Source organism: Eurytemora carolleeae, unplaced genomic scaffold (genome assembly GCF_000591075.1).
Source record: "Eurytemora carolleeae unplaced genomic scaffold, Eaff_2.0 scaffold928, whole genome shotgun sequence".
Classification (NCBI taxonomy): domain Eukaryota; kingdom Metazoa; phylum Arthropoda; class Copepoda; order Calanoida; family Temoridae; genus Eurytemora; species Eurytemora carolleeae.
In genome coordinates, this window is record NW_019396814.1 from 5,422 (window position 1) to 19,988 (window position 14,567).

The window sequence follows — 14,567 nt, forward strand, 5'->3', positions numbered from 1 at the left end:
GATAGTTCTGTTGATACTGATCTGCTTCTGTTTCTAGATAGTTCTGTTGAAACTAACCTGTGTCTGTTTCTAGATAGTTCTGTTGATAAGTGTCTGTTTCTAGATAGTTCTGTTGATACTTATCTGTTTCTATTTCTAAATAGTCTGTTGATACTGATCTGTTTCTGTTTCCATATAGTTCTGTTGAAACTAATCTTTGTCTGTTTCTAGATAGTTCTGTTGATACTAATCTGTGTTTATTTCTAGATAGTTCTGTTGAATGCGAGGGTACTGTTTGTAGCTATGGTGCTGTATGTGACCTGGCCAAGGAAGGAAAACCAAGCTGTAGATGCCCTCATCAGTGCTCTCCTTCCATCAGGGATATACTTCTCTAAACCTATATATATATATATCCTACTTATTCATGAGACAGGATCAAAAATAAGAATTTCAAGCGATTTCCATACTAATTGCGCATAATTCGCGCTACCTAGCGCAAGAACAAGTTCACTGTAATTGCGCGGGCTTATGCAATTTGCACGCTTAAACCTTGATTATAAAGCAGTTGATTTATCCGTATTTGTAATTAACTATTTTTGACCCTGAAGTGTTTACACGTCCGTTTTCAAATAGCTTGAAAAGAAAAGTCTCTGCAGAGAGAGAAAAAATAGCCAAAATAAGCCTTAAAAATGCACTTAAATTTCCTTTCATTCACTCATTAAATTGTTATTTAATTAGCATGAAGTTTTTATTCTCAGTGTCCCCAGTGTATATTTGTAGACACTAGACAGAGTAATGTCAATATCGGATAAATCATTCAACCTTGCCATAGACATCAGATAAAGGGTTCAGGGTATTATACAGTTAGATTAGTCCTGCAGAGTTCAGATAAAGGGTTCAGGGTATTATACCGTTAGATTAGTCCTGCAGAGTTCAGATAAAGGGTTCAGGCATAATACATACAGTTAGATTAGTCCTGCAGAGTTCAGATAAAGGGTTCAGGGCATTATACAGTAAAATTAGTGCTACAGAGTTCAGATAAAGGGTTCAGGGAATTATACAGTTAGATTAGTCCTGCAGACATCAGATAAAGGATTCAGGGTATTATACAGTTAGATTAGTCCTGCAGAGCTCAGATAAAGGATTCAGGGTATTATACAGTTAGATTAGTCCTGCAGAGTTCAGATAAAGGATTCAGGGCATTATACAATTAGATTAGTCCTGCAGAGGTCAGATAAAGGATTCAGGGCATTATACAGTTAGATTAGTCCTGCAGAGTTCAGATAAAGGGTTCAGGGTATTATACAGTTAGATTAGTCCTGCAGAGTTCAGGTAAAGGGTTCAGGGTATTATACAGTTAGATTAGTCCTGCAGAGTTCAGATAAAGGGTTCAGGGCATTATACAGTTAGATTAGTCCTGCAGAGCTTAGATGAAGGGTTCAGGCATCATACAGTTAGATTAATGCTGCAGAGTTCAGATAAAGGGTTCAGGGTAGTATACAGTTAGATTAGTCATGCTGAGCTCAGATGTAGATAAAGACTTAATAAAATTAAGCTAAACATACAATCCATTAGATAGATATTTTCTAAGCTAATATTGATCTGTAACATTAAGTTAAGCAAACAAAAGTTAAGTTTGCGTGAATGCACTTTATTAGCCAACAATCATGTGTAATTATCCTTTTTTACACTTTTTCTCCGAATTTCTCAAATATATATAAAAAACATAATTTAATTTGGAAAATTTATCTAAGTAAATGCTATTAGAAAATAATAATTCAATAATAACAATAATTGTTTTGGCTAATTTAAACATTTAAAAAATATTTTCAAAAAATATTTTAAGAAGAAAAAAAATGCTATTAAGTTCATAATTTTTTCAATGATCCTTTAAAAAAAATATTAAAAAATTATGTTATGCAAACCAAAAATTATCCTTTAGTGTAAAATCTTTGATAAAAAGAATATGCTTCATGAAGAGTAAGGTATAAAAGTATCTCTGAATGTGCAGGCCAGTGTGTGGGTCAGATGGGTTGACTTATGATAATGATTGTTACCGTCAGCTGGCTCAGTGTAAACTTCAGAAACCTGTTAAATTTGTTCAAACAGGTGATTTTCTTAAAATTTTTTAAATTCTTTGAAACTCGGAAAACAAGTTGAAATCGTAATAATCCTGAAATTCGGCGAAGGATTTGAATCTCTGCCACAAACTCTGAGTTTAAAATCCCCATGATTTTGCATTTTAATGTTATACAGATTTAGGGATTAGAAAAATTCATTTGTTCTTTTCTTTAAATTCTTAAAACCCGTGACATTCTTAGAGTTCATTAATTCTTTCTTTTTGTAAACTCTTTACTTAATTAATACTTAACTAATGTAAATATATTTCCAGGTCCCTGTGTCCGGGATCCCTGCTTGAACCTTGAGTGTCCTAAGAACCAAATGTGCCTTCCTTCCTTTGATCTTGCTTCAGCTAGATGTGTATGCAAGGGACCCTGCCCGGAATCTACTAAATCAGGTACAGTACAACTAAGCACAATTTACATTTACGAACCATGTACATTTGAGTACAGTACAGCATATGTTGTTATTTCATTTAAGATTTATTTTTGATATATTGTATTATATTATTTTTATGTAAATTTAATTGTATAAGAACGTGAATAAGATGTATATCAAGATTTATCAAGGTATATATCAATAATTTATTTGGTATACTGTACTGTTTTGATATCTACAAGTATAAACTGCATACTTAGAGAACGTGAATAAGATGTATATCAAGATTTATCAAGGTATATATCAATAATTTATTTGGTATACTGTACTGTTTTGATATCTACAAGGATAAACTGCATACTTAGAGAACGTGAATAAGATGTATATCAAGATTTATCAAGGTATATATCAATAATTTATTTGGTATACTGTACTGTTTTGATATCTACAAGTATAAACTGCATACTTAGAGAACGTGAATAAGATGTATATCAAGATTTATCAGGTATATATCAATAATTTATTTGGTATACTGTACTGTTTTGATATCTACAAGCATAAACTGCGTACTTACAGTGGACATTCGTGTTTCGCTTGTTTAAACTGCCTTAAATATTGGTTCTATACTTCTAATGAACTTAGAAATCAGGAATACCTTAGCAAAAAATATTTTTTTTCATTCAGTGTAAGAGAAAATGGCCACAATAGACGTGTAGACCTGTGCAATTTAACTAATTCTAGATTTGATTTTTGATACAACGTTATATCAATATTATTTAGCATTCAAGAGAAGAACCACTTCTTTGACAAATAGAGTATAAATAAAATGCCAAAATAAGCTAAAACTTGAGAGGAGCTATAGTTATAGTTAAAAAATACACACTTAATAGCTTTTAGACTTTTTAATTTTATACAAGTATAGTTCCAACTTCCAGAAACTGTTTTTGCACTCCAAGTTGCTGTACATGAAATGCTTCTTTTTAAGTACAGGTGCCATGATGCTGCAATTTATTAATGATTTCATCCAAAAATAAAATGAAAGTTTCGAAATTTTTGCAATTTGTTCTACATTTCCAGTATTTAGACATACAATTGAAATGTTTCTTTAAACCTAATTTGGTTTAATTCTCTAGGCATGGATTTACAATCGAAATTTGAAAAACCTTTGAAACACGCAAGACAGCTCAAGAAATCCTTCTGGCAACAAAATGTTCCGTTGCAATCATTAACGAATAGTTCACAATGCGACAAATTGTACATGTTGTATTCTTTATATTCTTTGAAAGAACTGTACAGCGTACATTTAAGTGACCCTCATGCAAGATGGCAATGCCCGATTCATAACAGCAACATTAAAACCTTTGTCTGATAAAGAATGAATTAGATATCAATGTCTATAAGTTTGTAAGCTGATTAATTTCAACTGTGGATTCTGTAAAAAGTGACTTGCGAATTATACTGCAGGAAATCATATTGGAATTATCTAACACTTAAAAACCTAGATCAACAGAGAATATCTTCGACATTGATCAGATAAAGGTTTAGTTGGGCATGTCATCTTTGCATAGAGAGCCACTGAAATAAACGCTTACAGTCCCTTTAATACTGTATAGTATACAAGGAAAAAAAAAATAACATTCATGAAACGCTAATTGCTTAGTTGGCTAAATACCGTGTATCCCAGTAAACATTAAACTTGGTAATTAAGTTTAAAATCGACAATCTTTCAAGATATTTAACATTTATCTAAAACACAATTTACGCAAGTCGTCGATCTCTTAGTTTCTATCGATGTTTATTGGGACACACTGTAGGCAGTCGGTAAACTATATTGACAAGAGAGTACTGGAGAACATAAATTGTACATTAACTCGATCTTGTCATGAAATTAATTGAGATAAAACTGGATAAAACACGGTTCTCTTTATATATAACAGTGATCTTTACATAAGAAGATACAATCTATATGGCATTCCTGTTACGACTTTGAGACTTCCTAGCTCCTTTAGTTTTAATGGTATTCAAAAGTATGGTAAAAGCAAATATATCTGGCCGGCTTCATATTAGAAATTCAAAAAAGTTATGTTCTTCTATAGCTCTTCAATAAGAGAAGTTATGTTTGTAAACGTAAACTATTTCAATCTTTCGTACAATTTACTTTAGTTTGACGTGCAATTTACTCTAGTTTGACGTGCAATTTAATCTAGCCTTACGTGCAATTTACTCTAGTTTGACATGCAATCTACTCTAGTTTGACGTGCAATTTACTCTACTTTGACGTGCAATTTACTCTAGTTTGACGTGCAATTTAATCTACCCTGACGTGCAATTTTCTCTAGTTTGACGTGCAGTTTACTCTAGTTTGACGTGCAATTCAATCTAGTTTGATGTGCAATTTACTCTAGTTTGACGTGCAATTTACTCTAGTTTGACGTGCAATTTAATATAGTTTAACATGCAATTTACTCTAGTTTTACGTGCAATTTACTCTAGTTTGACGTGCAATTTACTCTAGTTTGATGTGCAATTTACTCTAGTTTGACGTGCAATTTAACAATCCGCACTTCTAGAGATTAAACTGAGGATAAAATGTTAAACAATCCTGAACTTGTATTTCTAGAAAACATCACACATAGAGCACTCTTCACTGTCGGATAAACAGTCTTACATACAAAGAATGAGACTTTAGAAAATTGAAAATAAGCCTTCTTTGGAACCAACCCATTTAGAACTGAGGCCAAAATTAAAGAATTTGAGCCGCGGCTTAAATTTAAGCAACGGCTCAAATATGGTTGGTTTCACTTAAAATTGTATTCAATTCATTAAATTCGGACACTGGTTTACTGATTCGTCTCTAATTGGAAGATAAGATAAATAGATTGATAATTGTAACCGCCGTTGCTATTTATATTGGTCCTGTGTAGTCACCAAACACGAAAGTGAACCCTGATTTGAACAGACGCTATCAGAAAAATGAATCATGCCTTTGTTATTACCAACCCATATAGTTAGACCATTAAAAGGCCATATTAAAGGCAGAAAACAAAATCTATCATTCAAATCGTTAAAGTTTTGGGTAGATTTATTAGTCTTGTATAGTTTTGTGATTAATCCTATACATACTTGTTTATACACTCTTCACACTAGTATTTTGTCATTATTTAAGTATTATTATTTTTTGTAAATTCTTAATGAAGATTAAGAGAAGAATGGATAAAATTACTTTCTTTGATACTCACAGTGACTTGACTCATAAGATCTTTAATTCAATGTTTGTGGATCGGATGGAATGGATCATTATAATCCCCTCAATACATATATCATATATTGTTTGTGGATCGGATTGGATGGATTATTATAATCCCCTCAATACATATATCATATATTGTTTGTGGATCGTATAATCACCTTCTATATGTCTAGATATTGTTTGTGGATTGGATGGTATGGATTATAATCCCCTTCTATATGTCTAGATATTGTTTGTGGATTGGATGGTATGGATTATAATCTCCTTCTATATGTCTAGATATTGTTTGTGGATCGGATGGTATGGATTATAATCCCCTTCTATATGTCTAGATATTGTTTGTGGATCGGATGGTATGGATTATAATCACCTTCTTTATGTCTAGATATTGTTTGTGGATCGGATGGTATGGATTATGACTCCCTCTGCCATATGCAGAAAGATTCCTGCCAACATGAGAAAAATATTACTAAGGTTGGTTTTAATCTAACTTTATATAACTTAAGATTACATCGAATGTTGTTAAAAAAAAATTTTTCCAATGTATACTTCCAAATTTGTTTTATTCTTTTAACCTGCATTATAATTTATTGGTAAAATGACTGATTATTCTTTTTCTAAATATATATGAACTTGGGCGTGTAGCGCGACAATTTTTAGTTGGGGTGTTAACGCTGCATTATAACTTTCCTCTTCCCTTCCCTACTTTCCCATTCCCTTCCCTTCCCTACTCTCACATTTCCTTCCCTTCCCTGCTTTCCAATTTCCTTCCCCTCTTCTTAGTTATTTTACTTCTTTACCCCCCAGGGAGGGGGGGGGGGGGGAAAAAATTGTAAAAACCGGCGGGAATAAAAAAAACCCTGCTTTTAAATTTAATGAAATTAGTCTGGTAAATCTTAATAAGATGAATATACGAAAGGTTTATTATCTTTAAGCTGGAATTTTTACCATCTGTAAAAAAAATAAAGAAAGCGTGAGACAACGCTTTTAAGCTGTTCGCTTTTACTTAATTTCTCTGTTTTAAAGGACTGATAAGATTTTGCATATTTTTCTAATTATTTAAAAGTTTTTCCTTCCTCGTTTTGATCCTTGCCAGCGAACACTATCTGTTGAGTCAGATTGATTTAGTCTTTTTGACCTTTGGGTCCAAACAAACTGACAAAGGGAAAATAACGTAATTTTTAATAATAAACATTAATTAACATTTTTGAAGAAGAATGAAAGGCCAAGGCTTTGAGTCAACCAAACCTTGTAAACTTTTTATAGCATCCTAGATATATGTTATCTAAATACACATACTATTGCTGAAATGTCGGCCCGCTATTCCACTGTGTTCTAGGTTCCACTGTAATTAGTATGTTTAGGTGTATGATGGTGCCTGTGTTCTAGGTTCCACTGTAACTAGAATTTTTAGGTGTATGATGGTGCCTGTGTTCTAGGTTCCAATGTAACTAGTATGTTTAGGTGTATGACGGTGCCTGTGTTCTAGGTTCCACTGTAACTAGTATGTTTAGGTGTATGATGGTGCCTGTGTTCTAGGTTCCACTGTAACTAGTATGTTTAGGTGTATGATGGTGCCTGTGTTCTAGGTTCCACTGTAACTAGTATGTTTAGGTGTATGANTGGGGGGGTGCTTTATAGGGCATAATTGTTACCCCTGTTTTAAGAATTGAAAATATTTACAGGACCTTCACAAAGGAGCCTTTAACATATTTCCAAATTGTGTTGACAATCATGTTTGGTTTTTTACACTATGCAATGACAGGATATATGATATATAGCCTGAATCCCCCTCTTATTAGAGAATGGAATTTGAAATCTTTAAGAATGTAAAATTTGATAAATGTTTGATTTCCTTGATGTTTACCTGAAGTCTGGTCTAGACAGTTTCTTACATAATTTTGCAAAAACTTTTGAATTTATTATGAATATTTACAACCATTAAGCTTTTTCAATGCGTAGTAATAACTAACCGTAATAAAGGGGAAACTATGGAAAGGGTTGTTAAACGAAATTCCCCCTTTCTCCATAATTCTATTCACAACGAAACCCTTTACACCTTTGAGAACTTGAAAAATTAACACTTTTCAATGCTGAAAAAAAAACAAAATGTTTCTTAGTTTTACCAATTTCTGAATGATTTTTATGGAATTAAATTGATTTTTTTACGATCTGAGTTGAGTATTGTACCTTTCTGAATTTGTAAGGAAGCTACGTTCTTCGGTATGAGTAGTTTTTAACAATTTTCTCCTTTTTACTTCCCAGATAGATGTAAGATTAGTAGCATCATCGAATATTATTGTTATCATCATATTAATCATTATTAATCATCGAATATTATTCGATGTAACCCTATACCCGCTTTCACTTTTCGTTAACACTCCCTTTGAAAGGAAAATAGTAAATCAAGAACAGTCTCTTGTTTTAACGTAATTGCGAGCCCTTTAAGTCAGAGAAATTCCGCACAATTCATCGCTAATCCGTACAATTCCGCGCAATTAATCGCAAATCCGTACAATTCCGCACAATTCATTGCAAATCCGCACAATTCCGCGCAACAGAATTCCGATTGTAAACCGGCCCCACTTGTAACTAAGCATGTTATTTTATAATAAGTTCTAATATATCATGCTAGGCAGCTAAATATTATACTTGTCTTTTTACAATACTAACCAGTACAGTGTCCTCAGGTTAATAATAAAAACATTAATTAGCAGGCATTCAAATTGTTATTATCAAGATTTTCCTACAATTTGTATGCTGATAATTACAAAGAGTTTAGTTTTTAGAACGCATATTAAACCAATTATCAAGCCGAGTGTAGTTAAAAATGTTGAAAACTTGGTGTTTAAAACCGTTAGTGGAATGACGCTTTTTCCGATTTGTTTTGCACATCATTTACAATTCAGAGTTCTATTTTCAAGAGACAGTAATTGAAAATGTGATTTTCAGCATCCATTTATGACAGAATTTTTGTTGACTTTTTTGTAATAGATTTTAGTTATTTACTGGCTCATCTATGCTGTTAAAATATGATAAAATAATAACAGTTTTAAGGTACCGTTGAAAATGTTTTATGGCACTCTGTAATTGGAAGGATAATGATCTTTTAACAAATGAATATGCAGTTGCAGGGTGGCTGAACCAACACTATGAAAATAAATAAATAAATATCTTCATAACTTTATTGAGTCTCAGACACGAACACGATGTTGCATGTTTAGTTCTACACCAATTACCTTTTTTCCTCAGGACAAAAATAAGTTAAATTTCTCTGATCAAATATAATATTTGATTTTACTGCATTTTACTGTACTGTTAAACATGTACTGGCTGTACTGTGCTGTAATGTACGGTGCTTTACTGTTCTGCACTGTACTGTATTTTACTGTACTGTATATTAATTGATTTTAATGCTCTGGGTGACAGTACCTGGAAATTGCATAAGTCTTGGATTAGAAATATGTTTAGATTCGATCCTTTAAGACATTGAGATATTTGATAAAAAAATTTAAGAATTTGGTAAACCATTTCTATTCTTAAAAGTAAAAATTAAATTGCATCCGTTTATTTTGAAATCTTTCACGGAAGTAGGGGAGAGAACGAAATTTTTAAAGTTTGGATTATTTTGGTATCTGAATAAAATTGAATGAACTAAATGATAGAACGTAAAGCTGTGTGTACCTGTATTGCAGAATGTCCGGAAATTATCCAGGTAAAACAAAATATTTGTAGTTGTTAAGTCCTAAAGGGACTGTTAATTTAATTTGAAGTGTCACATGCTCGATTCACTTTTTAAGCCTTTATCGGATGAAGAATAAAGGAATTATTACATATATTATAGTCGCAAGAAAATATATAATTTCTCTGTGCTGCAACTCCAGCTCTAATAAGCTCAACTTCCTCTATTATCAGATTGAAAATAATCTATTATCAGATAGAAAATAATCTATTATCAGATAGAAAATAATCTATTATCAGATAGAAAATAGTCTATTATCAGATAGAAAATAATCTTTTATCAGTTAGAAAATAATCTATTATCAGATAGAAAATAATCTATTATCAGATAGAAATTAATCTATTATCAGATAGAAAATAATCTATTATCAGATAGAAAATAATCTATTATTAGATAGAAAATAATCTATTATCAGATAGAAAATAATCTATTATTAGATAGAAAATAATCTATGACAGAAAATAATTTATTATCAGATAGAAAATAATCTATTATCAGATAGAAAATAATCTGTTATCAGATAGAAAATAATCTATTATTAGATTGAAAATAATCTATTATTAGATAGAAAATAATCTATTATCAGATAGAAAATAATCTATTATCAGATAGAAAGTAATCTTTCATCAAATAAAAAAAAAACTTTTATCAGAGACAAAGTTTAAAAAAATGCCATTGTGAATTGGACATGAAACTCCTTTAAGCTTTTATTTACCACGTTTGAATCAAAAAGTACCCCAGGAGAGGTTTTTAGATGATCAAAACTTTAAGAATTTGCCTCCAACAATATTCGGTTTCAAAAAATTTTGAAAGTCCACGTTTCCTTTTTATAAAATCCGCGAACTTTTTTGTTTTTCTTTTACAATGCATACAAAGAGAAAATGTGGAAATAAAAGATTGGCGCGAAGCACCCTAAAAGCCTAGTTATTAATATTTTACTTTTTGACGTACTTTCTAAAGATGAAGAAAAGAGTGAAGAAGTGAATGAATAGTGAAAAATATATCTCTATTCCCCGGAGTAATCATACATGAGGCCTTATACTATTTGTTTTTATCCTGATACAATCCAACATCATTATATTAGATCTTGTATGATTTATCTCAACGTCTAGGAAAACAGGGTTTATACTTTATTCCAACTTTTGAGCACAATTATACCACTTAGGGTCGCAAACCTGGGGGACGCAATGTAAGATTGCATCCCTTAGTATGCAATCTTACATTGCATCACCAGAGAATAGGAATAAAGGGAAAGGAAATGGCCCTGGTCTGGCATGAGAAAGCCAGTCGCACTGCTTTGCAGACAAGTTCGGTACACCTTACACACACTCTTTTGTTACAGACACACCACATGACTACAGTCAAGGAAATTGCAGAACAATGTTGTCAATTATAATTAAGCTTGAATAACGACTAGTTTATTGAAAACTTTAATCAAATTATATTTTTTGCATGCAAATTTGGCTTATAGTGTTGACTTAAATATATAAATAATATACTACATGTATATTAAACTTATTTTAAGTAAACAATCAACAATAAACAAATGTACTCTCCTAGACATTACAAATACGGAGATTCGTATGTACTGTATATACCTACAGTACGCGCCTTCGGTTCGGTAAACTTTACACACACTCTTTTGGTACAGACACACATACATGACGTTTCCGCCCCCTGTGCATCACTGGTTATATGTTGTATATTTTTTTCTCTTTTAGAACAGGGTTTATACTTTTTTCCTCTTTCAAAACAGGGTTATTACTTTTTTCCTTTTTCTCAGACAGTTTGTGCTTCCAATGGAAAGACGTATAGAAACCAGTGCACTATGAAACAGGTAAATATTGAATTAAAAAATTGAAAAATCTTGAATTTGACTCTTATTTCAATAATTACCTTAAAGTGATTCCAGTAGGCTAAATGTCTGCATAATATATGGTTGTGGATGGATAAATGTGCTGCCAGATTACAATCCCTGGTAGATCAATATAAACACAAACAATACCGAACTTTTGCACTATTAAAAATTACGAGATTTGATCGTAACAACCCGATGATGTCCTGGGGACAAAAAAAATCCCATTAAAAAATATCATGTTCGAGGATAACTAGATCATGTTTTAGGATAAATTGATCATGTTCTAGGATAAATTGATCATGTTCTAGGATAAATTGATAATATTCTAGGATAAATTGATCATGTTCTAGAATAAACTGATCCTGTTCTATGATAAATTAATTATATTCTAGGATAAATAGATCATGTTGTATGATTGATGGATAATATTCTAGGATAAATAGAGGATGTTATATGATTGATTGATTATATTCTAGGATAAATAGATCATGTTGTATGATTGATTGATTATATTCTAGGATTCCTGTAGACTGGGTTTGAACTTGATCACTGTACATTCTGGAGCTTGTGAGCGTGAAAGTCCATGTGCCAGCCTACGATGTGTGGAGGGAGCTGAATGTGTACGGGATGAATCTGGATCTGCTATGTGCGCGTGCACGAAGTGTTCTCCCGTTTATAATCCTGTTTGTGGTTCAGATAATGTGACATATCCAAGTCTATGCCATTTACACCAGGAACTCAACATTTTTATACATTTTTAAGCATTTTTGTTTTCACTCATACGATAATTTTGATTATTCTTGTCAACCATTCTTTTTTTGTCTTCTGTTGACTGTCCCTTCTGGCAATTTGGAAAAAAGGTATTTTTTACAAAACACTGTAGAGCGAGGGGAGGAAGGCCAACCACATCAATCTCTAGTCCGAACCACATTCTCCCCATTTTCTCGTCCGAACCACCTCGAACTCCTCGTCCTTTCAATATTATTTTTTTTAAGTGTCCGATCCTTGAAAATAAATACATTTTTTAAAAATATGGCGACGTTAGGGCATAAAACATGACTAGAATAAAGTTTTCCAAGGATTTTGAGATGTTGGAATCTTCAAATCCACGAGAAGGATGTCAAACATTATTTAGGTTAAAAATTGAATCTCTTCTGCCTCCAAAATGGATAACTTTCACAAATAAAAATTTATACCATTTCAACCCATACAAAATAATCATTGATTTCTGATTTATTTACAAATAAGGTAGATTTTTTGTCCCCACTAAGAGATCACTACTGCCTGCCGCATGCTTAAAATTATAGAAAAAAATAATGTTCAATTTATATTATTCAAATCATTCGCTACAATTAATTGGTCACTACCCTATGAATTCAAACAGTATTTAATCATATTGTTTCGCTACTTAGCGATTTTCCTAAAGACCTAATGAACTCTTTATAACTACCGTGCGGTATTTCTCAAGATAGGATTGTAAGCCTTCCTCTTCTCAACGCTCTCCATAACAAAAGGATAATAATAAGGTTCCGAACGTTTATTTCTCCGAGACTTCAATCTAAATAAGTTTAATAAACCCACAGAAAAAGCTTTGAGTGATAAATCATACGAATACAACAAATAAATCAACTCAGGCATTAAAAAACTGTGGCAAGGAACCAACAAAACACATTTATAAATATCAAACATAACATAAACAAACGATATGCATACATATATATAAGGAATAATTACCGCAGTGATCCTAGAATTCTTAGCACGGTTAATAATAGACGAACTTGTAAGACAAATAAATATATACTAAGATAGAAACTGCCCGCTTCCACGCGAGAAAACTTGCGCCTGCGTAGTCAGTCTGTAAACAGCTTCTAAAACTAGTTTTTCACAATAAATTCTGTACAGAACCGCAGGGAGAACTCAGGAATTCACAGGGGCACCACATAGACTTCATACATGCAGCATGGCTCGCGTAACACATATAAAAATTGTAAGTCATATCTCTAACCCAAATTCAGCTGGAATATTACAAAAAACTGTTTACATGGAGTTTGAGAATGTTTTGCGGCATTTTCCGCGAAAGAAAGGCTCTTTACAGACGCTTTTTTGTAGAACATCGTTTATGGAGCATTTTCATTTTTACACAAATCTAAAATTTAATTGGGAAAATTTTATATTTCATCTATGCCCTAGCGTCGCCATATTTTTAAAAAATGTATTTATTTTCAAGGATCGGACACGTTAAAAAAAATAATATTGAAAGGACGAGGATTTCGATGTGGTTCGGACTAGAAAATGAGGAGAATGTGGTTCGGACTAGAGATTGATGTGGTTGGCCTTCCTCCCCTCGTAGAGCAGCCAGTATTATTGTACAGGCCAGAATTGCTTGGTGAATATTTGTATACGCATTCCTTTATTCACCTTGTTTCTGTACGATACATTACACAGGGTTACCCACGACTTTCATGACGACATTAAACTCAGTTTTTGGTCTTATGTCTTAGAGCAGTCTGTTACTGCGGTGTCCAAAATAATTTGTTAAAGAAAGCAATGATTTCAAGCTGTAGAGTGTACGGAATCAACGATGTAAAAGAAACCTGTCCAAACTCCGTACAGTCGTCTCTGAAGTCTTATTCTTTGTGGTTTACTCTGTAAAAGATTTTACAAAACTTCTTTAATCTTTTTATGAACAATTCATATTCAATGCCTGTGGATTTAAAAATGCTTTACGTTTTACAATACTAAACCTGAATTTAATGAATCTGAGCCGCGTCTCAAATCCGCCAAAACCGGTTTCAATTGGTTGCCTGCCTAAATCTTGAAACATTGAATACAATTTCAAGTGGAACCAACTATATTTAAGCCGCGTCTCAGATTTAAGCCGCCGCTCAAATTCTTTAAATTCGGCCTCTCTGGTTTACTAAATACAATAAATCACTCCTGTTTTCCCCAAATTGCTATTTCATGAGCAAAATTTTAAAAATACAAAAAAAAGTTTGGTGAAAATGTGTTGGTAAGGTTTCCTGTGAGGAGAGTAGACTGATTGAACTGGTCCATATTGGATCCTGTGACCATAGATGTAAAGCTAGACGTTGTCCTCCATATTCTACATGTTTGGTCAATCATTTAGGTAATATCCTCCATATTCTACATGTCTGGTCAATCATTTAGGTAATGTCCTCCATATTCTACATGTCTGGTCAATCATTTAGGTAATGTCCTCCATATTCTACATGTCTGGT

At 32.4% G+C, this 14,567-nt stretch overlaps 2 protein-coding genes across 2 annotated transcripts in view; both read left to right on the forward strand.

The window, feature by feature from the left end:
* Positions 1-1,990: 1,990 nt before the first annotated feature.
* On the forward strand, positions 1,991-5,992 carry LOC111708969 (agrin; the record flags this gene model as incomplete). The annotated part of the gene is made up of 3 exons (XM_023482497.1): positions 1,991-2,088; positions 2,372-2,497; positions 5,902-5,992. Coding segments are annotated over 3 exons (277 nt in total), but the record flags the coding sequence as incomplete, so codon positions are not given.
* Positions 5,993-9,397: 3,405 nt separating this feature from the next.
* Positions 9,398-14,567, forward strand: part of LOC111708958 (agrin) — a 20,333-nt gene continuing 15,163 nt past the window's right edge. Inside the window, exons 1-4 of the mRNA XM_023482483.1 lie at positions 9,398-9,443; positions 11,254-11,307; positions 11,847-12,062; positions 14,344-14,455. Of these exons, the coding sequence (XP_023338251.1) occupies positions 11,299-11,307; positions 11,847-12,062; positions 14,344-14,455 (337 nt within the window). The 5' untranslated portion in view covers positions 9,398-9,443; positions 11,254-11,298. The remainder of the gene's footprint in view (positions 9,444-11,253; positions 11,308-11,846; positions 12,063-14,343; positions 14,456-14,567) is intronic.